General features: G+C 45.2%; 1 protein-coding gene across 1 annotated transcript in view; it reads right to left on the reverse strand.

Annotated features, from left to right (window-relative positions):
• The window catches only part of ZNF185 (zinc finger protein 185 with LIM domain), a 36,057-nt gene extending 11,082 nt beyond the window's left edge, over nt 1-24,975 (reverse strand). Inside the window, exons 1-22 of the mRNA XM_026086330.1 lie at nt 24,951-24,975; nt 22,255-22,393; nt 21,581-21,640; nt 19,606-19,644; nt 18,878-18,952; nt 17,965-18,039; nt 17,204-17,284; nt 16,027-16,110; nt 14,787-14,825; nt 14,023-14,130; nt 12,309-12,368; nt 11,545-11,625; nt 11,029-11,097; nt 8,567-8,650; nt 6,772-6,816; nt 6,282-6,386; nt 5,307-5,378; nt 4,176-4,274; nt 3,389-3,502; nt 2,678-2,772; nt 699-783; nt 353-454 (exon numbers count right to left, since the gene is read on the reverse strand). Coding sequence (XP_025942115.1) covers nt 353-454; nt 699-783; nt 2,678-2,772; nt 3,389-3,502; nt 4,176-4,274; nt 5,307-5,378; nt 6,282-6,386; nt 6,772-6,816; nt 8,567-8,650; nt 11,029-11,097; nt 11,545-11,625; nt 12,309-12,368; nt 14,023-14,130; nt 14,787-14,825; nt 16,027-16,110; nt 17,204-17,284; nt 17,965-18,039; nt 18,878-18,952; nt 19,606-19,644; nt 21,581-21,640; nt 22,255-22,393; nt 24,951-24,975 — 1,736 coding nt within the window. The remainder of the gene's footprint in view (nt 1-352; nt 455-698; nt 784-2,677; nt 2,773-3,388; nt 3,503-4,175; nt 4,275-5,306; nt 5,379-6,281; nt 6,387-6,771; nt 6,817-8,566; nt 8,651-11,028; nt 11,098-11,544; nt 11,626-12,308; nt 12,369-14,022; nt 14,131-14,786; nt 14,826-16,026; nt 16,111-17,203; nt 17,285-17,964; nt 18,040-18,877; nt 18,953-19,605; nt 19,645-21,580; nt 21,641-22,254; nt 22,394-24,950) is intronic.
• Between the last annotated feature and the right edge of the window lie 212 nt (nt 24,976-25,187).

Genomic DNA, 25,187 nt, shown 5'->3' on the forward strand with positions numbered 1-25,187 from the left:
GTGACAGAGCACTGGAACAGGTTGCCCAGAGAGGTTGTGGAGTTTCCTTCTCTGGAGATATTCAAAACGCGCCTGGATGCAATCCTGTGCAATGTGCTCTAGGTGACCCTGCTTGAGCAGGGGTGTTGGACTAGATGATCTCCAGAGGTCCCTTCCAACCTCAGCAATTCTGTGATTCTGTGAAATCCTAGCCCTACTATTCCTTTTGTCAATATAAGCTGATTAGTATACACTCTATGAATTTACACAAATTCAGGAGTTCAGTCAGRGCTATATCAAGAAACAGGACTTGCAAAGGATGAAGACTTCAGAGGAGTTGATGGTGAGAAGCAAGGGGATAGTTTCATTGTACCTTGCTGCCRTAGGGTCAGGTTCATTGTGTCTCGGGGCTCCCAGGCTCTCATGGTGACTATCCCTGGTGAAAGAGGTTTGTTCTTCATAAGCTAGAGTGACCCTGGTCAGGAAGGAAAAAGCTTGTTAGCAGCTTTAACACTTGTGTCTGAGCTTGCCCACTGTGGTGGGTAAATGCAGCAATATCATGATTATGTTGGTTTCTGAATTCAGCTCCCTCCCATTTGCACTAGCCAAGAAAGGAGCATTTGTAATGCCTTCAAACAGGGAATTAGTCAAGGACATGCAGGAGAATACAAGATGTGTGAGGCAACAGCAAAGACAGGCCTGGTCTCCTCACTCCATACCTTTCCAGGCGTGGGTCAGATTCATTTGCACATTGGGTTTCTGGAGCGGTGATGCTGCTTTCTCTAGGTAGGGAGCTGGACCTGCCAAGACAGAAGACCATTATCGTCTGCAAATGTACAACTGAGCATAGGAGAATTGTAGGATGTAGATACAACCCCTGGTGAATCTCCTGCCTCAAGAAAAGTATTCCTGCGTGGGAGGATGTCAGGTAATCCACAGAGATGTGAAAAAAAAATGAGGGAAAATACAGTTCTCTTCAAAAATCGAAAGGAAGAAAAATATAGCTCCTGATGAGCATCGGTTACCTATTCACTCTTTCCAAACTTGAATTCATTTAACTATAATCATCATGGTTTATCCAGTACCTCTGCATTATATTTCAGACTGCTAAGAGCATGAGCTGGCCTCATCTGGGTACCATCTCAGAGATACATGCACTAGATTTCTGCACGCATTGCAGAGCAACCCTGGATTTACATCTCTCTACATTAATCTAGGGAAAAGCGTTCACTTTTTCTGTCTGTTTTTGTGCGTTTGTGCACCCCTCTATATGAACACTAACCCCTCTGGGAGTATTTGATATCCTGTGTAAATGCAGAAAATGTGAAACTGGCATGGATTCCTGCACCAAAACTCTGCATTTAATCAGACTCTGAGAAATTAATTCTCAAAATGCTTTCAAAGATCCTACCCTGAAACGTTGAGGCTGATGAAAGAAGAGACAACTCTTACACTTCACTTGGTTTTAGCTGAGGGCTTGCCTTCACCAGCACTAATTCAGTTCCTACAATTTCACAAAGTAAGCATATAAGCCAACAAAGAGAATTGGTACAGTCACCCAAGAGAAAGCCAAAGCTATTTATTTTGATTATTTTACAACAAAAGTAGGTATCTCAAATTCTTACTTCTAGCAAAACAATAATGTTCACTGAAGTTTCATTTTTACAATAGATTCCCATTCAAGTTGGGATATTCTGAGTAAGTGCATAGAGAAGATGCATTTGTCCAGGAGCTCAGCCTCAATAGTAACTGTCCACTTGTATGGTCCCAGCTTGTAGCAAATACAAAGCTATTGGATTTAGCTTAGCTCATGGTGTAAGGGTTAATCTAAGTCACAAAACCTTGCTTTTGCTGCAGGCTACGGACATACACGTGGGCAGGTACAGTGGTTCAGGTGGGTGGGCAGTAATATAGTCACTCCTTGGCTGTACTTGCTTGATGTCCTGTACTTGCTTGAATCTAAAGGCTTAATTAAAATAACTATGGCCAAGAGAAAAGAGCAGGAGATAACTCCAGAGTCCTTTGGTGGAGGAATGCTGCAGAAACACTCCTGACTCCTCCCCTGATCAAGCTGATCCAAACTCACTGCACCTGGAAGCACTAGGACTCTCAGATAAGGGCTCTGCATTTCTCTCAGTAACTTGGAAGCTTGGTAAGCTTGAAAGCTTATCCATAGGAAGGCCATGATGGGGCGATAGGCATGGAATGGGCAAGGGATTGCCTGATTTTTATCCATCTGTCTCACTTTGTTGTGGGCTGCTGGAGAAAATGGGGTGGTTTCCTCTCTGTACCTTTTTTCTTCAGCAGTCTAACTTTCATTCACATCCCTGAGGACCGGGAATAATCTGTCCCAGCATGTTCTGCCTCCCCTCATGATGAACTACAACTTGTGGTACATCTGGGATAGCTGCCTTCATTGAAAGGACCCAGCAGTACAAAAGGACACTGACACTATTGCTGTCTCCTGGCTGTTTTTCCCAGTGTCCCTTCCTGAGCTCCCACCTCCACAGTTCTCACTAACATGCTGTCTGCTGTACCACCATTCGCCTATGCATCTCTGCGCGCACTCATGAAGAAAGCCCAGCTTGGTGACTCCTGACCCCAAACACAGCATCCTCAGTCCCCTTCTCCAGAGCCACCTGCAGTAAATTCCCCATGTTCGCTCATCAGAATAAGAAATCCCATCATTTCTCTTGCCTTCTTGAAACAGCTTCTTCACTCTGCACACAGGACAAGATCCCCTTGTTAATGTCCATGCTCCTGCTGGTGCTGTCCTTGGGATATGTCGTGGACCTGGGGGAGAAGAGCAGCCTGGATTACAAGCTTATTTGGAGATGGGCTGCTCACTGAAACACATGTGTGAGGAAGTCCAGTTTGGTCAAGAGCCTCAACCCTTCAAATTTAGGGGGAAAACACAGACAAAAGGAAAGAAATAAGTCCACAAAGTCCTTCTATTTGGACAGTTTTCCCTGCACTGTTTTGCAGGAGGCAGGCTGAACACACACAGGCAGCTACCGCAAACCCAGTGGAGTCGCAGGGCAGCAGGGTAGTGGGAAGGAAAATGGTCCTGTGCCCAGGGTGACCAAAGTGCAGCCTGACATCTGATGCTGCATGGAGCCGTTGCCACATGCCAGAGTGTGTTGCTTATTGGCAATTGAAGGTCTAGGCAGCAACTCTTGGCAGTCCAGCTCGACAGTGTTTGATGCCTCCAGCTAATTAGGATGTTTTCTTCCAGGCTTTTATATGAAAGCATGCTAAGAGGGTCACTCAATACAAGTACACTAGCATCAGGCATATGGCGGCAACCTAGAAGAAGGTTTTATTAATGTGCTGATGTGGGGGAGGACATGCAAAGAAACAACCCTCATCCTACAGGCAAAGGCAGGGGGGTTATTCTCCGATTCTTTACTTAGCCATGCTCTGTTTAAATTCAGTGTGTTCCTTTGACCTGGGAGTCTCTGGGTGGGTGTCATGGTCAGGAGGTTCTTCTCGCTTCTCAGTATGGTTGTTTGAGTCAGAAAACCTAAAATAAAGATCTTTGCTGAAGGCAGTGAAGAAAAAACATGCTTGAGTTGGTAGACATCCATTCCCTAGACAGAAGCCATCAGGCAGGGAGCAGGAGGCACTGTTTGCAAGGCCTGAGCTATTCCAAACTGCCCTAGTGATTTAGATGCTCAATTTTGACCAGATCTGATGGGAATCATGTGTATAAATCCCACTCCAACTTGGAGAATCACAGCTAAAGGCTATTTATCTGAGACTGTCACAGTACGAAAACACTAGGCACAGGAAAAAGTGTCAGAATTAGCGTTACTAGAATTCCTCAGACAGATGCTTCTAACATCTCAGGACACCCTCATACATGATTTTGCAGCATTCATAAATGCTTGGATAGTACTTGGTGAGATCTCTGGGTAGCAGAAGCTAAAATATGCCACCCTAGTACCAAGGGAACAGTGCTGATGCCAAAGGACTTAATGTGCTGTCAGGGCAGAAACTAACTTTGTATACTGTATGAGTGTACCTCATCCAACTGGCTCTCCCCTGACAGTGTGCCATAACGTGCCATTATAAAGTCCTCACTCCTGGGTGCAAAGCAGAGGAGCTCTGCTGTGTTCTTAGTTACATTGGGAACAGAGTAAGACAAGAAGTATCAAGTGAATAGCTACTTTGGGTGAGTCCTATGGATCACTTACCCTCCTGGGCACAGCTCTGATTTATGTTCATCTGTGGTCCATGTGCTCTCATGCCCCCTTTCTCTGGGGATGTTCTCCTCTTCATAACCTTGGGCAGACCTGGCAAAGGAGGAGAAACCTCACTGATGCAATGACTGTCAGTACTGAAAACAAATGACAGCTCAGTTCAGTGCACATTGMAAGGTATGAAAGCCACAGGGCTTCAGTGGAGGATATTCCAAGGGCTAAGCTGTATGCAGCACAATGAAGCACTTACTTCAGCAAGGCACTAAGCGCTGCTTAACTGCTTGGACTTCAGTGGACAAGTCAAGCAGCATCATTTTCACAGGGTAAAATTAGCTCTTTAAAATACCAGTCCAAACTGTGTTTACTCTAGACAAATATGCTGCTTTCTAGCATGAAAGTAGACCTGCAAAATCTTCGATAACTTATGGAGGCCAGATCATAAGTCAGGACTGTGTATGTCAGGACAGATGACACGTCTGATAATGGTGTTTTATCATTTCTGAGGCTAAATTTCAAGTGTTACTCCCTGTGCAATATTTTGGAGGTTTTCTTGTAGCCAGCACCACTCATTCTGTGTACCAATGACTCTACTTAACACAGCTTCACCTCCCCTGCCTTTCTCAGTCAAACTCCCTTTTCTCAAGGCGCACAGAGACTTACCACTAGACCTTTGGTGTAATAGTGTTGCTGTCTCTCCGAGAAGAGTTGGATCTATCAGAGAAGGAGTCCTTCCAGCATGCTAAGTACAGAGGTGGACTCTGAGGGAACTACTTGGGAAATGGCTGTGTTGGAGCTGTGCTTTGTGAGGCACAATACACAGAAGCTCTCTATAGGTCTGCCTTTTCCCCTGCAATGTGGAAGGTGGAATGTTTTCTGCCCAACAATACTGTTCCAGATGATGAGTACTAGCCAAGGAAACCTGACCTCAGTCATGCTTGCAAGGAAGAATTATAAAGACAAAGAGCTGGACTGAGAAGACACATGACCTATTCCTTCACTACTCTACATCTTTGGGATGAGAGCTCTAAAAGGCTTAATTCTGTGCCTGCCCAGAGCATCTGGACTTCAGATTTCCCTTAATCCTCAGCATCATTCATACCCCTGCTAAATTTACCCCAGTCTTACCTTTTAAAGTAATATTCTGTGTCCTCTAGGTGCACAGGGGCTCTGTCAGTAGGAGGACAGGGGACATTAGACCTGTCRAAGGAAGGAATGAACAGCTTCATGGCTTGCCAAAGGCTTTTACAGTGCTTCAAGAGGGGATTCAATGAGTTCAATGAGTTCAGGGGACTCACTGTATGAAATAACAACAATGCATTTTATATGAGACCAGAAGACAGAGAGTAATTTTCTCAGAAGACTGCTTTTCCTTCAGAAAAACATTCTCACTATCTCTAATCAAGTAAAATAGAGACTGTTAGTGGAACCAACGTAGTTACTCAGCCTAAATTTGCACAAGTCCTGGCCAGATACATCACTCTTCTGTCCTGTCACAGATCATGCTCCTGGGACAAAGCACAACATGAATGTTTTTGGGGAAGATGTTCCTACATTACTAGCACCAACTATAGGGCTTGGGCTTTACCCTATCTTACTGGGAGCCCTGTGGTCCTCCTCACCTCAGTTAGGAGGTAGGAAGATATCATTTGCTCATGTCAAGCCTCAAGACTCAAAACAACCAACTAAAATAAGAGAAGAAAGCAAGCTTCTGGGAGTTTAGTGTGTTTGGTGCCAATAGTGGCAATTCTGTCCTGACTCTGTGCCTCTGACACTGTTAGGGGAGCAAGCACACTCTAAAAAAACATGTAGAATGGAAGCACTTTTGAGATCAATGCAAAAAACAATAAGAAAGCGGAACTGGAACAGCAGAAAGCTGCTGTAGCTGCTTCGAGGCTGATTCTGTAGAAGAAAGGTTGATGAGTGAGAGTGAACAGAAAGAATGCTGATCCCACTGTTTGGCCACTTTGCATTTTCTGTATCCCTTCATTTTGGTGCACAATTTGGATTCTGCTTCCAATTCTATGGTAGGCAAGCTCTTTATTCTCCTGCCCATATGTGTGCTTGCTAGCAGCACCATGAATACCAGCATCAGTCCCTGACCTTGCAGGTTCAGATTTTGCATCATCCAGGTACTGAGAGATCTCGTACTGACAGTGYAGCTTGGCTGTAGCATCTGCAATTTTGTCCCCGCAACCAGAGTTGGACCTGCTAAGAGAAGGAAATTCATGGTTCACAGAAGGAAGCCTGGCAGGTTGGAAAATGGTGTAAAAAGTAACAACATCAAACATGAGATTTTCCTGTTTGGAACATTATATCTTTTCCTACCTCCTGATTAGCTCAGTAACTTCCCTGCAGCAGACCTGAAGGGCAGAGACAGATCCAAACGACTCATTCCAGTGCAAGGAAAGAAGCTGAAAGATCTCAGCACATTTTGAGCGGGTGCATCAGGTTCACACCCCTTTGTAAGTACATGCAAATGCTGCTCCCAGAACACATTTGTTAGGGCAGTACTATGTCAGGCAAGACCCCTCTCACTCTAAAGTTAACAAGAAAAAGTGAATTTTACAAGGCTAATAGGCTTTACACTTACTTTGGTGGGTAAAATCCATTGTTGGCTTCTGTGTTTTCCAGGTAACTGAAAAGGAGAGAAAACAATTTCAGAAAGTATCTTTGCTGTGGGTAATGTTATGCAATTATTTACTTATGCATTAAAAAGAAGAGAAAAGAAGAAATCCCTAAATCTTCTCGAAGATGTTCCTCAGTGTATTTTTATAGGTAAAATGGCAAGACACTTTGGGGAAATTCAGTGTTTATCAAATGCRAAGGAGCAGTCAGTAACCTTGAACATCATCAACATATGACAGATGCCAGTGGTATGGAGTCATACAGAAATTCAAGCCAGGGCACTGCCAAATACAGTGGGATGTCCTACAGCCCACAGCTGTAGCACAGGCACCTCCATCTGCACGCACAGAAAGGAAGGCTTGCTTCAGAGGAGCTGACGAGATGGGGAACTTCAAGTGTCTAATCCAAAACTGTACGCTTTTGTTTTCTTGTTTCCTGGCTGCGAGCAGTGATAAAGCACACGGGTGAACAGCTCTCACTGAACTTCTCCTCTTCTGCATGCTACAGTCTCTCTGGGGGCAGCACCTTTCCTCTCTCACTTCCACTTTCTCAGGCAGGACAAAAGCACAGTCACAGCCTAAAAGAGCAGTTTGCAACCTTTTTTGATTTACAGAGCCCTAAAATTTTTCCAGTGAGGGTGCAGATTACCTAGAAACGTTGTGAAATAGACTGCTATACAGACTACCACACGCTGCCATAGAGCAGGCAGGAACCGAGTTGTTTTAGTGGATCACCTTTAGTGGATCTCTGAGAACTAGTCATCAGACTCACAGAGGTTCCTGGACCAAATTAAAACAGTGTTTTCCAGAGAGGTAGGTGTGCCTCCAGCAAGATCCACTGACACAGCAGTGAAGAGCAGCACGGTGTGGAGCCCAAGCTAAGGAGCTCCATTGGGTATGAGCTTGGTTTCATGCCAGAAAAGCCAGTGCTCAAGGGAGGGGGCAGGATCCTGCCAAGGACAGGTCCTGGAGGACTGGGGAAAGAAGGCAGGGTCTGGAGAAGGTGTTGGGTGGAGAAAGAAGAAGGAGAAAGAGATAGCAGTGAAGAGTGGTTCTCAACTATGTTACACCACTGTTTTAAATTAATTGCTTGTGTTCCTGCTGGATGAAACAAGCTGTGGAAATGGAAGGTGATTTTCTCACACACAAAGGGCAAGCAAGCAGTGATGGTGGGCTTCAGCTGGGCATTAGGAAACAAAACTCAGATCAGCTACACTGTATTGCCTGCAATTAAGCCATCTTTTACTACTTGGCACCATACTTTAGAGTCAGGACACAACTTTTGCTAGTCACTGAACCTTTTGGTTTGCCACATGGTTCAGAGGAAGTATAATTTTTCTTCTTTTTTTTTTTTTTTTTTTTAAGAAAGGTGTCTCTTGTTGCAAAAGTAGGATGTCTAGAGGTATATGTAGAATGGAACTCTTTAAAATAAAGAAACTTAAATTCTGGAATTGGTTTAAGTTTGGGAGCAAATTCTGAAAATGCAAAAATGACCCACAAAAGCAAATGATATTTTTTCTTGTATCATAAAGATAAAGCAAAAAACTAGAACAAAATATCAAAACTTTTTATTTGAAAGAGGGTATTTTCCCCCCTTCCTAAATAAYATTTTAGAGAAACTGCTGCAGTGCTGTAAAGCACAGATTGAACTGTGTTTTTCCATCAGTAAACTGCCATCAAGAGTTACCATACAGTTCTAGAGCAGCAGTTTGTTATTTGCACAATACTCAAGTCAATGACGGAATTGCACACTAACTCTACCTTCYGTTTGTGGAAACTGCGGTTGCTCTGGAGGCCAATTCATTCCATGAGAACAGCTCAGACTTTTGCTTAAGATGTTTGTCACTAGAAAAGGTAAGGTATGACCTCATAGCATTTATATTGTATCATCATAGGACAGTCTACTGCCAGTTAGTTAGGAGAGCACAAAATGGGACYAGCCCAATATGGATGGGAAGGGCCAACCTTCTAAGTGCTATGGGCCTGATTCCAGTTCACGGGGTAGTCAGAGAAATGCCTTGCTCTCTGGAGTGACATACTGATAACCCCTTCGCTCAGGTGAGCACAAGTACCCTAGGACAGCTGCTCTCTGTCTGTTCATGGGCCAGAGTGGCCTTCCTACAGGTCCACCAGTGGGACCTCTTTGTGCCCAACTATACCCAACATTCATTCCCCCAGACCTGTTGAGATGTGTGTCTGTCTCCTTCCCTGCCAGTTATGTCTCTCCAGTTTTAGATGGCTTAAATAATAAGGCATCCTCTAATTTCTCTGGGAGACTGACTCACAATTAGGAGCAGCCATGTGATCTAAATGACCCTTAACCACCATGAGTGCCTTATAATCAGGCCTTCCCCACAATGACATACAAGGATATATTTATCCTTTATATCCTAGTTATATTTAGTCCTTGGCTGAATGACCATGAAAACAGCCCAGCTTCTACCTTTTCTCCAGGGCTCTAGACTTTGCTTCAGTCTGAGATACTGGTTTGGGAACGTTTTTAGCTTTTTATTCACTGATAAGAGATAGAAAGTGTTTTGCACTTGACTGTACATGCTACAGAAACTCATTTGGTAAATCCAAGCCTTCTACAGCTACTTAAGCCCAACACAGTGAGAGGTGAGGACAGATGGACAACGCGGCTTGCTCCAATCTAGACATAGCCAAAAATTCTGAGTGATAATACTGAGAACAAAAAGATTCCTGCTAACATAGGATATGTTTCAGAAATCTGAAACAGACTTCTGTGTACAATCCAGAGGATAGAGATTACTGGACATAAGCATACAAGTAGGGAGTGATCTYTCTCAGTAGGGCTAGAGGATATGACCAAGGTTAAATTCAGAGGCATCTGTACAGGCAGAAACAACAGAGTCCCTTGGGCAGAACTAGCTAACTGCTCCACTGTTCAGTCACTAAGTGAAGAAGTGTTCTTCTGCAGAGAGGAGCTACCTCTTCCTCAGAGAAACAGGGAAAACAAGTGCACCACATAGGACATGGTCTTCTGCCCAGCGTGTATGTGAATCTAGACCAGCCAGCAGCACTCAGGCTTGGTTTATGTGACACTTTCTGTCTACAGCTAGGCTGGATTCATCTGTTGTTGCTTCCTCCTTGGAGGTCCCTTCAGACTTCTCAGCCACTTTGCTRCTGAAGATAATCAGGATAAATTTCCTGATATGTGTATTTGTTCATGCTTTCCTACACACACAGCCAAGGACTCCCAAGGGGTGAGAGATGCATATGCACTAAAGTGCTGAAAATAACACTGGCACTTCTGAAACACCATATAAACTGTCCTGGATCTGCCAGGTTCCTTTTTCCCCATGTAGACCAAAAAGAGCACTGGAGTCTTTAGCACATCTACTGTTATTTGATGAAGATATCTAAGTTGGGAGACCAGGCTCCCTGATCATGCTGCTCTCCACTCCCAAGGTCAATAGAGAGAGAGGGCCATCTCCAGGAGTAGTGTGAATGTGTGGGCTGAATCACACTCCAGAAGTGCCTGTCTCCAACAACAAAAGAGCAAGCCTTGGGCAAGCAGGATCCTCAGGTGAGCACTCAAGGAAGGAGAGATGAGTCTGAGTCCTGTCATTCAAAGGGTCTGACACTTTACTGAGTGAATGAAGCATTCATGACCATAGCTGTGAGTTCCCTGCCTCACCTGTGCAAAAACACAGTTTCAAAGCTGTGAGGAGCTCTGACTTTTGAGCTCTGCCCACAGCACCTGTCCCTATGCCTTTCAGTTCCTTCTTTCTTAGAGTTTCCTCCATATCCCAGAACTCTTTATACTTTCCCAATGTCCAGCCTTCCCTGATCACCAGCAGACTTTCTACAGGGTGCAGAGGAACAGAACCAAAATCAGCAGGAGCCACCAGTGACTTAGACTCAGTGTTGCACCATGCAGGCCTTGTACCACAAAGGCCATGGAAGAAGCTCCTTAAGGAGGGCAGTGGGACAGCAATTGGAGCAAAAAGAAAAGTGTAAAGAGATTCTTTAGGTTCTGAGCCAGAGAGGAGAATCCCTGAGGGAGGTGAAGGAGGAATAGAAATATCTGACAAGTTGCAGCCTAGCCAGCAGATGATGCTCTTGGAGAGCAGCCCAGGACCATGACTGGAGAGATCCCATCTGTTTGAGACCACTAGCAGGTATGTATTATTTCTGAGCAAAAAATGGGGTTATGCTTTATGTTCAGTAGCACAGATGAGCCTTTCTCAATTACTTACCCGTCCCCATGCTGTGACCCAGTTTCAGATGAGAAATCCCCATTAGGGGCCTGGCTRTTTTCACCATTTCTGCAAGCAAAACAACAAGAATGATTAGGTAGGAAAGATACGGGGACACAATTTGGGGCACCGGAAGTGTAAGGCAAGGTGCTTGTTGGAAGTGTGATATGTGCAGTGCAGGGACTGGATTAAAACAAAAGCCTGATCAGTCTAGGAGATAGAAACCTGCAATTTCTGTGCTCATATTCTGATCAGAAAGAATGGGGTGATGTTTAAGCTGTGGGAGGCCCACAGCTTCCAACTGGGTATATTTCCTCCCAGATTGCTAATGCTTTTGTAGAGTGCTGCTTTCTTAGTATCCCCATGCTATAGTATTTATTGTTCTGTGACTGCAGGGTCCAGAACAATCATGTGTATCTGGGCAAATAAAACAAAGCAGAGCCAAACTTGCCAGTGCAACATCTCTGTTGCTATCATTAGTGGAGCTTTAGGAAGATACAGAGCCAACAGACCTACCTGATTTCAGTATGAGTGGAGATTCTCTGTGAAGTTTCACTCAAGGATGCGGTTGTTGGGCACTTACTGCCTGTTTCAGTGCTGCAAGGCAAGGAAAAGAAAAAAAACTGTCATTCCTGAGCAAGCTGGCTTCCCATTGCAGCTGGCCAAAATTTTCCTGCACTGAAATGTTCCTTTCTGCGAATAAATAAAACAGAAAACAAACACCACTGTTTGCAATGCATTCACTTACAAAGTAGTCTTTATCACAAGCAATTCTTAATTTAAAAACACTGATATTACCATGAATATCCACCCTCTGCCAGTGAGATGCAGAGAGGAAAAATAACAACACAAARTCAGTGACCAAAGCACTGTTTTCAGTGCTGCGGAAAACCATTTCAACATTTTTTAAATCAGGAATTCAGACAAACAGACAAAGCTGAAAGCAACTGAAAACCTGCAAATGATTCCACTATAAACAAWTGGCGAGAAAGAGTTCAGCAGTTTGGGGCTTCCTCCCTCCCCAGAAATTCCTTTTAGGTTTTGATCACTTCTATTATGATATTGTCAGATCGTGCAGGACTTATATTATTCCAGGCATGAGACCTTTCTAAAATGGCTTCCTGGGTCTAAGAAAAGTGTTCCATGTACRAGGCTGACAAGTTTGCTGCACTTCACCTTCCAGAGCGGCGCTCACAGAAGTCTCTGACTTTCAGCTTACGCATGGGCTGATACAGCAGCAAAAGAAGTCCAAGATATCCTAGCTGTACTAAAACACTTACCTGGTCGGAGACATTGCTGTTGTCCTTGGCTCATTCTGGGAAGATGCAACTGTGTTTTTCCTAGTGTATTAATACTGGCAAAACTACCCCAAAGTAATAAAGCATGAAAAACAGAAGACTTTTTTCTTGCATTCTCCTGGTGGGGACCCATCCTGCCTGCCTGCCCACCCCCAGCTCTTGTGTCTGCCTCCTGGGCAGYGAGAGACCAGACCCCACTGCATAAGGATCCACACCAGCAGCTGCCCCTATGTGGAGTTGCACAGATGTGACTTAATGTCTGCCTTTCTGCTGAAATGCTTGATTGTCAGAAACTGGCTTTTCCTATTTAACACAGCTGTGGTTGTTCCTATCCCCAACATTTGAGTTTGCACTAAAAAATAGCTTCCCCAAACGTACGGATTAAATTTCAGCCTATTCACAAAATTGTTTTCACTATRTGCATATGTGTAATATGTGAGGAAGGGAGGGCAACTGCTTCCCAGCCATGCCTCAGACCTATACCGCAACGGCACAAAATTGCAACTGAAATTCATGAGGCAGCTCCTTCATCCTGAAAACAAAGCGCACCGGGCTGAAAGGCCTCATCTACTGGACTCCCTGCAGGGCCCACTAAGGACCAGTGTGGCAGAGAAGCCAATAATGCTGCTGCCTGGCACCAAGCCACCCCTCAGAGTGGGAATAGAGAGCTGAATCCTGAATTAAATGAATCTGCTTGATTCAGAGCAGGATTCTCCCTCCTGTGACAAACATTTCCACCTCCATATCAGTCTCACTCAGCCCCACACCACATGCCGGAGGTTCCTGACCAGTGTGGACTAGGAGAGGATGTCACTGCTTCTCCTTTAGGTAAGAGACAGCCTGTCCCCAGGCCTTGCATGCCATGGCAAGAACACTCCAGCCTGTCTGCCACAGCTCTGTATGGCTCTGCACTCACTTGGGCTTAAGCGTAGCCTTTGGAATGGGTTGGTGGCTTGAAATGAGGCTAACGTTTACTGCCACAGCAAAGATCAATTTAAAGATAATGAACCTCTCAGGTCACACCTATCTGTTGCTATCAAGGCAGAATAATTAAATCTTAAGTCTAACAAAAGCTGTGAGCTGGCACAGGGGCCTGGAAATAATGAGATATTGAGTCTTTCATGCCCAGGTGATGGGGTCAGTTCATGCAGCCAAGGTTGCTAGTAAAAGAAAATCATTAYTATCTGATGGCTGCTTGATGGGGAGGTGAGCTCATCAAAACCTGCCCTGACTCTTATCGCGGGTTGTTTCTCCAGGACTGGTGCCAGGCTCATTCCTGTGGCATATGAGCACCTTGTGAACACAAGACTGATTTGGGCTGTGGAGTGTGAACACCCCTAAGCCTTCAGATCAAGAGAGGGGCTCTGCGGCAGGTTTGCACCATGCAACTTATGCCAGAGCTGGCATGTAGTTAAATACAGTCTGTCACTCACCAGGGCTGTCAGCTGGGTACCTTCAGATCCTCTGGCCCTATCATGCCTGCCCATTTGTTTCCCTGAGATAGTTCACATCAGTTTTCATTTTGGATCCTTCCCTTTTTGCAAGGAAGAGGCAATCAGGGTCTTGTGGAAAGACTCTTTTGAGAAACCTCGAGAAACCTCTGTCCCCAGCTGTGTTCAGCTGGCCACCTTGCAGTTAAATGCAGTATCTGTAAAGACGACAAGTCAGTGGACCTGACATCAGAGCTGGTCAACACATTAATCCAGTATGAGGCCAATACCTGTTGCCCTCTGGTGTAAACTTGCATGAATCAGACATTGTCGAACTCCTCCTCTGCTGTCCTTCTTCTTCTTCTATCTCAATTCTTTCAGAAGGCAAACAAAGAGAGAAAGATCACATTGCTTCCCATTCCTCATTGCCAACTAATCCAAGCAGTTTATTTTTGTTTTCCCTTAAGCTATACTTTTCCTCTGTTTCCCTTGGGGGCATATTTTTCCTGCTCCCCGTGCTCCACGTACTCTGCTAYTGGTGAGTATCTCAACTGGCTGAATTAAGTGAGACCTTCAGCCCAAGTCAATGACATTTTTATGTCTGCCACAGTCACTTTACAAATGGCATCAGCTGATGCTTAAGTTTCAGAAAATGCCCTGGACATCATTTCCCTATAGCACTGTCTGCTTTAGAAGTCAAATGCCTGAAGCCTGAGGAATATTGGCACTGCTGGTTGGAACTATCCTCCCCTGGAAGAAGAAAGGCAGCGAACAAGTCCATGCAATCACTTCTTACTTTAGGTGGCCCATAACCCAAACATCATCAATACTGCAGTCTCAGTGTTTATGACACTGTGGGCTCTCAAAAAACAGCATCATTCGGCCCAAAGTATCCCGCTTTTCAGCTAAGCGTCCCTCCTCCACTTTGAAACACCTGGGAACCTCCTGCCCCAGCATTTAACAGTATCCCTGGTACTGTACACAGACACACAGCTCCAGCAGCATTTCCAGAGCAGAATCAGTGACCCACCTCTTGGCGAACAAGGGTGGGAATTCTTGTGTTGGGCTGCTGCAAAGGAAGCATAAGATAACAGTTAGAGAAAACTTTGGAGGCAAAATCAGACCTTGGGCAGGGGCAGCTCCCAAGGGGATTCTGACCCATAATTGACTCATATGGTGCAAGGTATTAGGGATCACATAGCACCATTTGGGCAGCATTGACAGGGACTGGGTGTGTTAGACCTGTGCGAATTACAGAGCAGATAAGCTAAACATAGGAAGAGCAGCCAGTTATAACGTGAAGTAAAGGAGTTTCCCCAAAGGGCCTTTTTGATTCTATACCTTCCTGATGGTTGTTTTTATCCCTGCACACAAACATGCCTCCCTACACAGCACACCATCTTTGGTGCATCAGAGAAACTAGYAGCCAGTGCAAACTCCCTTCTAAATGCCCTTATGAATCCTACCCAAGAACTTTTTTCCTTCTGGGCACTGTCGAGTGTTGCCAGCACATCCCCTCCCTGCTTTCCCCTGCACTAGCAACCTCCCGGTGCCTCATTGTGTCATCCTGAGTTACGTCAGGAGGAAAAGGATTCACACCGAAAGGGAGCTGCAAAAAGCTCATCATAACAGTTCCTGGGAGATCAGAGATCTTGGAAATCTGCCTTTCTCCTCCCAGGAAAGAGATGGACAACAGAGCCTCAGACACCAGGAGCTCCCACACACCCTTCTACACATTACTGTTAGGGCTTTTCACAGAATTACTTTGAAGCTGCAATTAAGATCAGGATCTTGTCATTCTAGCTATTGCTCAAATACAGCATAAAGACAGACTCTGTCCCAAAAAGCTGACCCAAACCGGATGCAGTTTCTTACAGTGGTCTATATATTTTATGGCTTGCCCCTTCCATCCCACTACTTCCTGCAATGAAACTGGAGAGAGGAGGAAYGCTAAGAATTGAGTCTGAAAACTTGGGTCTTAGTTGTCAGTTCCAGGGAATTAGGGAAAATATGGGKTTTTTTYCTTCCTGAAATGTTATCCCTCTCAGTAGGAGAGATGTCTCAAGATTTCTAGAAGATTTGTCCCATTCTGCAAAAAMCAGTGAATCTCCTTGGTACTTCTAGATAGCTGGCAGCTAAGTCTTTTCCACTCAATAGAGATACACGCATTGCCTTCAGCGAGTCTTTGGATCAGGCCACCAACCCTGTGAGACCGTGTTCAGCAGCCTCTTTCCTGTCTTCTGCCCCAAAATTCCACCATGAAGACTCACCCATTGCTTTTCTTGGCCGCTGAGAGGACGTAAGCACGTTCCCTGCTGGCAGTGCGTCTCAGGACACTGTTGGCTGCCTCTGTCCTGGAAGGGAAGGAAGGAGTCACATTCTGCTCATGCTGCTAGTAGCTGCTGAGCATAGCCCTGAAGAGGCTATAGGTGAACAAGCCAGTGGAGGCTTGTGCTGACCCTGACGGAGCTCCCATGCTCTGGAAAGATTATGAAATCCAGACAGAGCTAAGACGAGTAACAATGTCTTATTTTTTTCCCTAGCATAAATCATGCTCTTCATACTGGGTCACAGTGCTCTCTCATAGATGTAAAGTGTCAGGCAAAAAAGAAAATCATTCCTCCTCCAGGAGGGCAGAGAGAGCTCCCCTTCTCAAGACCTGGACTGTTGCAATATAGCATACCATGGGACAAAAAATGGGATACAGGCTTTGCAGCTGACATGCTACGTGGATTGTATGTGTCTATACAGATGTCAGAACCACYGAACGTATCAAAGAGGAAGTGCTGATTTCAGAAAGATTTCTTGGGGGGGGGTGGGAGGAGGAGGGTCTATCTCCAGTGGACAGATCACTAAGTTTTCATTTGTAAAAGCCCTGCATCTGAAAAAAACATTTTTAGAAACACAACAAGGACTTTTAGAAAGCAACAAGGGTTCTGGTTGCCTCAGATGCTGTACCCCAGGCAGGTCTGTCACACGGGAAAAACACATCCTGCTCATGACGTGAGGAATGAGAGACCAGTCTGGATCCAGATTTAGATGAAGGTCCCCAAGTGGTCCAGACTCAAAGGCGCATGTGTAGACTGTGGGAGGTGGACTTCTCCCTTTACTGCCAGGCTGTTTGCATGCTTCTATCTTTTCACATAGACAGGATACACTTGATGAATTCCACAACCCAGCTCCAACTGCCAAATTAATTGGGCTACGCTGTCAGGTTGAATCATGTCAGGCTTTTAATCATATTTTGTTGGGAGTGCAGCTGCCTGTGGGCATAAATGTGCTCTGTGTAGAAATATCTGCTTATTATTATTTTATTGCAGTCAGCCCTAATGGGTCAGCTGTAAACTTCATCAGATTGACCCTCCTCCCAGTAATGAACAGTTAAACTGAAGTAAGTCCACTTGCCACTGCTCCTGCAAGAAAACAGTGGTCCCCTGCAGGGCATACCTCTTTTTATGTTCATCTGGAGTAAAAGGGACATCCTCCTCATCCAAGTCCACTGACCTTTGCTTGACATTATATGGAGCTCTGAAATACAAAGAGAAGGGGAAAACCAGAGTGAGGGTACTGCCTCTGCAGACTGTTCAAGAGGCAGCACAAACAAAACCCTAAATAATCCAAGGGCAGGCCATGTAGAAATGGGTTCAGGCACTGGAAGCGTTGCACAGGAGTGGGGAAGACACTTGTATTTTTCATGTGCTTTGGGGTACACATAGGATTTTGTTTTCTTAGTGCAGGTGTTAAGCCTAGAAGGAGATTGATGTTAAATGCTCAGCTGCACTTCAATGGCGGAGGCAGTCTTTGACATGAAAAGCAGCGTAGAAAAATGTCAGGAGGCCTCTCCTTTCTGTTCTGCCAAGAGGTCTCTCCTTTCTCCTGGTTTCAGAAAGGCCAGTAATGCTGTAAACCAAGCCCCCAGGCTGCATCCTCCAGTTTCTGCCTTAGYTAAGATCAAGTAGTAAAATTTGCTCCACACAAAGGCCACTGCCAGGCCAAGGAATGCCTCATGGCCCAGACAGGCCTGGACRTAGCACCAGGAAATGATTCACTTTCTAGTGAAAGCTCTACAATGCTCAGCTGATCAAGTGATCAGCCTGACTGGGCATCTACATGCAGGTAGCTTCATCTCTGAGGCTCAAGTGCTGCTGATCTCCTGCAGCAGCTGCTCAGTGCATGGCAGAAAACACTGTTCCCCTTTGCACACTCACAGTTTCTTGTAATCCTCAGTTGTCATCCTGTAGCCAGAGGAAGAACGGCACTGGCTGGATCCCTTCACTGCAGTGCTGCAGACAGCACAAACCACATCTGTTAACATGACCCTCCTAAGCTCTTACCCTTTGCCACCCTCTCCCCCAGGTGGACTCATGCTTCACAAGACAGGGAAAAACACAGTGATCCCAAAGACTCAATCTCTGAATTCAGGGAATGCCATTTAATGGAAGGGCAGCATTCGTCTTCTTTTCACAGCCTTGGACTAGGATTTGAAGTCTACTTTGTTTCCCCCCCCAGGGCCACTAGAGTTGTCAGAGTCAGTATGGGCATACCCTTCTGTGATACAGCGCTACTTCATCACAGGATCAGCCCGCGAAAGGGAGGAAGACACCCTGTGGCATCATGCTTCTCTCCAGCTGAATCAAACAGGGGGAAACATGGGGTTTCAAAAAGTTTAACTTGAACTGCAACAAAGCATCTGCTGAGATCAGAGCTATGCTTAGATCTTGTTTTCTAAAATTAAATGCAAGTGCCTCTCACAACAAGGTGGGTTTCAAAACAGCTGACAATAGAAACATCAAAGTGAAGTGTTCCAGCTTTGCAAGGATTCTTTTTGATTTGTGCCCCAGTCAAAACTACTTGCCAAATTAAGTCCAAATCTGTGAGTAGTTTCACAGTCAACTGTCCTCCAACGCTTTGGTGAAGGAAATACAGAGTTTGATGCCATATCTCTTTCCTATGTCATCTTAGTGGAGCTGTTCATTTAACAGTCCCGGTCTTCCAGGGTTTAGCAGGGATTTAAAGGAGCTCAGTGGAATCCCACAAGCACTGGCCAAGGTAAAAGGATCACTAGAAAGATATACAATATTTAAAAGCTCAGTTTCATGAAGAACATGAAGACATACAAACCTTTTCTGTGCTTCTTTGGAAGATGAAGAATCTGGCAAGGAAGGAGTCTTATCAATGGTTCTTGTGAACACTCCCCTGGAGAGAAAGGAGACATGCTAAATTTGTTGCAGGGAAGAGTTTGGAACCACAACTAGGAGAGACATGCAGCCATTCTTTGGCCAAACAGTATCTGTGTGCCCTGCTGGGAGCAAGCTGTTGGCTCAGGACACAAAGAATTAGCCAGTGCTTCCTTGGAAGAGTCACTCTGAGAAAAGTCCTTGCTTTCCTACTCCTTGGCCTTTGACAACACTGTAAAATTAGCTCCCATGCAGGCTTGGGTATGGCATCACAGGAATTGCCAACCTGTTTGGGATCAGGGAGGCATCAGATTCTCTGTGGGGAATGACTGATGTGTCARAGGAAGCTGAACCACACAGTGGTTCACACACTGAACCATCACCAGTGCTGTGGAATCGTGGAATGGTGGAACATTTTCGCAGCACACTCATCCTTTCATGTGTGATCATTGTATCGTTCAGAGGAGATCTGATTTTCTGTTAACATCACCAGCAAACTAGCTGGTATACATGATACCCAAGAATATCTTTTCACCAAAGAACTCCTTGAGCATCACCATGTTTCCAGCTAATAGAAGAGCCCAAGAGAACAATATTTCTCATATTTGTTGCTCCTGATCTAGTTCTCCTTCACCTACAGTCCAAGTGCTTCTTGCGATTCTGTATACCAACCTGATGAGGTAACCGGACTGAGGCTTGGAGGCAGAAGACCTGTGCAAGGAACAGACATCAGTCAATTGAGAACACACAGGGAAAAACAACAGCAGCAGCAGTACTAGAAGGAAATGTCCACAGGACTCATGGCTGTCAAGCCAACAGTCTAGCCAGATAAGCCTTGGGTGATAGCTCAGATACTGCAAGAAAATTGACCTCAGAGGGATTCTTTAAAAATGAATAACCATCAGAACATGCTCCATAAAAGAGTTCTATCAGAAAAGCGAATTTTAGAGTTAGTCAGTTAAAATTAGCCACACTGACAGTGTCTGCTGGCTCAAACATAAATCCTCAGATTGAAGACACAGAGCGGGAAAACTGGGTATAGATCTTTGTTGTTTTGTCACAAGAAAACATCAGCTTCACAATAACTTTTCCGAGTGTCTGTTCTCAGGAGAGGATTATAGCATAGCTCCCCAGAGGGAAAGGAAAGAGATACCATTAGGTGGGGATATGGCCCCTTGCATCAGGGCAGGAGGAGATGTCCCTGGAACCTGCTTCAACACTAGGTTGGAGGAGTCTTCATGAGAGCAAGGTGGGGACCATGATGGCCAGGCCTCAAGGACTAGGTTCCCATCAAACTGGGCACAGACAGCCTCCCTCTATCCCTGCCTGGATACTACCCTCTCTATTATCTGTCTGTTCAGGTGCCCTTAGGATCAGAGGATAATTCAGGCTGTAAGGAAGCTCAGGAGATASCTGGCCTAACCTCCTGCTCAAAGCAGGGTCAGTCATGATGTCAGACCTTAGCAGGAGGGCAGGATTACACTGCTCACCACTGTGTATCTGAGGTGACTGTCAAGCTCAGATTTATCTTTCCCCCATCAGAAACAGAAATGCAAACTCACTGCAGGCATAGCCTAGCTGTGGAGTTCTCAGAATGGGATGAGCTGGAGCATGATGAGTGCTGGGCACCATCCCAAGTTCTTGCTCCTGCACCGTCCTCTGAGCAGGCACCAGCAGGGTGTAGCCCATTGCAGCCCCATTCCTTAGCAGTCTCCCAAGCACTGTACTTTGATGAGAGCTGCAGGGAGGCTGAGTAGTCGCCCAGCTTGGCATACTAATGCCTGTCCTCACTTTGCAGCATGAACGGATCCAGAGTATCCTGGAATCCCTGTCATGTGTCTGGTGCTGACTTCAGTCCCTCACATATTTGCATGAGATGAAGAGGCCCCTTCAGATGTCATATTTCCAATGTCACAAATGTCACTGTTAGTATTTTATTGTGACCAATAAGCACAACATTGCAGAGGGAGGCAGAAAGGGTAGGGCATGCCAGGGAAAACGTCCTAATTGCAACCAGAAATGACAAGAGCTGGCACAGCAAAGGGAAGAGTAGGCAGGAAACTGCTCAGGAGAGACAGCAATGCTTTCCCATCAACAGCACTGCAGGCAGCAAGGAGCTCACACACAGGGCTAAGCCCTTCCCAACAGTTTTATATTTTAGGACTCCAGTCCTACAAGCTCTTAGGTCCCTGAAGGGTCATTGTGCTCTGCTCCTGAAGCAACACTGGAATCCCATACAAGGCCTCTCTTGCTGTGAGGAGCCCCCAGGCTCAGAGCACACTGATACTGTATCAGTGCAGGAGCCAATGTGCAATGGTGATCTCATGGGATCACAGCCTTGATGGCATCCATTCATCTGCATCGAGGACATCCATCTACCCATTCAACCGTCTCTCCATCCATCCATCTGGAGTTTGTAGGAGCTGAGACAYGCTTGGTATGCTTGGTATGAGGTGAGAATTTGTAAGACATTGTATTGAACAAAGCAGGCTTTTCTCAGGAACTATATTTTTCAACACAATCACAGCAGTGAATGGGCATGAGGAGTTGAAGAAACACCATACACTTGGGAAGAACCAGTAAAAACATTCACTGATCCCATGAGGTAACACAGAAGGGAAATGACGAGAAGGGTCCCCCAAATTACCTGTCACTCTGGGGTGCAATAGGTGCTGAGACTGAGGATCCCCCATCAGCCCGTCCAGACCTGAGTAAATAGGAAACACAACCACATAAAAAACTCTTGATYTTACTTAGACTTGCCAAACAAGGCAATGATGTTTTCTGAGGGAGCTGCTAAGAGACAAGCAATTTGGGCTTGGTTTTGTTTCTAACTAAACAGAGTCTGATGCAGATTGTGGCTTTCACTGGTGCAGGGGTAGCTGCATGTCATACCCCTGCGAGCTGCAGGGGGAGATGCAGACCTGCCTGGATTAYGCCACTTAGAAAGTCCCTGGAACCTGCTGGTTCCTGGAAAGGAATCTCTTTCTGCCCCTTTTTTTGTCATGCCAGAGATGGTGAAACAGAATCTGACTTCATGCAACTTTGGAGTTCTCCTGAGACTTCAAATCTGCCTGTGCTGTTGGATTCGCAGCTCCCAGAAAAGGCCATTTCTCAGTGTTTCTCCTCAGTGTGTATTTATCAAAACTAAATAGGAATACTGCATCCCTTGGGCATTGTCATTTCCCGTCATCGTGGGGACCCCACACCATGCCAGCCCCACATGAACTTTTCCCACAGACTGGGGAACAGAGTACTCATGAGAGGTAGAYGCAGGAAAAGGAAGGAAAAGGAAGAGCATGTCTCAGTGGCCATACTTACAGCGGGCTGCTCTTCTTCTCCTCTTCAGAATCTGAGTTCTGGTGATGGATCCAGCTCTTATCCCCTTTCAGCGTGGTGCGAACCTTCATCTGCCTTATGATCCTCTTGCGGTCCTCATCTGTAGGTGGAATCACACGTCCTAGGAGAGGCAAAGAAGAGGAAAGAAAGGAGAGAGCAGAAGGGTCACTGAGAAAGGGCAAGAATTCACAGTGTTTGCAGGTGAGCTAAGGGCAAATCTCAGACAGTAGGGAGCACAGATTTCCTTCCAGTCACAGAGATTAAAGCACAGAAAAGTCTTTTGCTACTTCTGATGGAAGATGGAAACAAGTTGTCATCTACACTTCAGGATCAGTTTGCCCTGGCTTTCCTGGTGTATCACCTCCTCTACAGAGATTCGTACAATCTTTCTATTTCTCCTTTCAGAGAACTGTTTAACATTAACGAATCATTTTCTTTCAGGAAGATCAAAGACATACAATGGGTGGTCTAATCACACATTTAAAAAACAGTGAGTTTCCTCTGGTGCTTCCCATCAGATCAGCTTTTTGGTTTGCTGAAGAGGATAATACTTGCGGAGCGTGAAGTTGAGCCAAGGCTGGAGAGATAGAGATTAGCCATAAGATGCAAACACACAGCACTCAGCTTTGTCTTGTGTCCTGCCAGGGTTAGAGGACACACGCGCTTTGGTTGCTCATTTCCACATTTCCATTGTCAAGTGCAGTTTCAAACACGTATTGTCAATCCATGTCTCTCTAAGGGCCCACAGCTCGAAATGTCCTGTCCTGTATAGTCTCTCCTTTAGGATTGTTACGTCAAACAGCAACTCAGCCCTCCTCCCCATTTTCTTCCTTGCCTCTGTTCAGACAATGAACCATAACTACATTCCCTGTTTGAGGAAAAGTCAGCAATGGCAATAAAACATAAATTTTAAAGGTAGAAAATTGGAAAGTGTTATAGATTAGGAGATGCTAAATCCTCTCAACAGTACAAAGATCAGGTGAAAAAAGGCAGCACAAGTTAATGGGGAGGAGCACTGGGGCCAAAAAGGATTAGAAGCAAGAAGGGAAGGTGACAGGAGGGTGAGGAAGGTGTCACAAGGAAAGGGAACATGCAGCTGACTGAAGCGCAGGGCTTCAAGAGTCCTTGGATGCCAAAGTCCTGCTGTATGACATGGGTTTGACCAAACTGAGTGCAGCTGGATAGAAAAAACAGCATTTCAACTGGGAAATTCCCCTTCCAGTTTTTTCTTGTTTGGGAAATAGCTGTTTTCCCATGAGAAAATCATAAGATGAAGACCAGATGAGGAAATCTCCTTCTCCATGTGTTTCTAACTATCTTCCATCTCTTGCCATTTTGAAAATGACTACTAAGGGCTGAAAACATTAGGCCTGCTCTCCTCATAGCACTTGGACCAATACAGCTTAGAGGTTCAGAGACACCAGCAAGTTACTGCAGCTTAACAAATAAATCCTTATCAGCCAAGCCAAGGAAACTGCCTGTCTGCACACTCTTAGCCTGTGGCAAACACAAAGTAGTTCAATTTATCTACCAGGAAAGGAGGGTCAGCTAAGTCTCAATATCCTGGGCTTGAGGTACACTATAAGGCTGCTCAGAAATAGTTATCACCGATCAGCCGATATGCAGTAACCTGTTTAATCTATGATCCATGATCATGTGCTTCAAGTCTATGTTATGTAGTGAGGATATGATTTCTTTACCAAATGGTCACAACAGATCACCTCTAAGGAGAATGCAGCTATACCAATAAAGAGAATGTCCTTTGCCATGTGGAATTAGCAATAAGGGTTGAAAGGCACAGCTGWATTTGGGGGCAAGGATGTTAGGCCAAAAGTAACACTCCTCATGGAGAACACTTGAAAAGGGAAGGGCTGCTTTCCTTAGTAATGAAATTTAAAATGAAATCCATTGCCTCACAGAAACAAATAAGGCTCTTCTACTCTTCTCCAGATTACTATTTCAAATCACCTATGGATTTGGAAGCATCATCCCACCTATTCACATCTAAAGGTTCAGCAAGCATTTGTTGTTTAAAAATTAAATCTCAGAATCTGCCACAGAATTCTGCAGCCTGGGCATGTTCTCAGGACAAATCAGAACAACTTGTAGCCCTGGTGAGAATTTTTCACACTCCTTTGATAATAAGAGATTATTAAGAGTGTATTATTAATAAAACACTCTTATCATTACCGTGTGAAGGTAACACACTGCACAAGGATGGTCTCTACACCACAGACCTTGTATTTTACTTGTAGAAGAGATGAGAATGGGATGTGGGTAGACAGGGGTACAGAGAAGCCATCCTGGTCAGTCGCTGCTGTGGCAGCTAATTGCTGTTGTATTTTCAGCAGACATTTCAGAGAAGAAGGACTTTAAGAAGGGTCTTGAAAAGAGAAGAATATGGTACTATATTATTTTACACTCATCTCCAAAACTCAGCCAGGCTGTAAGCTCTCCGTATCTTTGTGGATACTGAAATTCTAGCCAAATGAACATAATTCTGGAGCTGTTGCTCAAGTAGGTCTCTGATAAGGAAGAGGTGTCCTTATCCCTTGAACACGCTGCACTGGAGGAGCTGAGCTGAGAGGTTGTAGTTGATACAACTGAGCAAAGAAAACAAGAGAAAGTCTGTGGCAGAGCAAGAATCCCCAACAGCTCAGGGTGAGGAAAAGAATTACCTTTGCTGACACCCAGAGACATCATGGTTCTCAGAAGCGCCTTCTCCTTCAGCTCCTGTTGGAAGGCAACAGGCCCTTGGAAGAAATGGAAAAGGGAAAAACAGATCAGTAGTTCTGATATAAACATCTTTGAGGCCATGTGAGGGGGGGAGCATCAGAACAACGTCCCAGTCATGAACCTGGAGGTGGGGGAGACTGTGGCACAGACACCAGGGAGCTGTCATTTCTCCCCCTGAC

Source organism: Apteryx rowi, unplaced genomic scaffold (genome assembly GCF_003343035.1).
Source record: "Apteryx rowi isolate R43461 unplaced genomic scaffold, aptRow1 scaffold_69, whole genome shotgun sequence".
Lineage (NCBI taxonomy): Eukaryota > Metazoa > Chordata > Aves > Apterygiformes > Apterygidae > Apteryx > Apteryx rowi.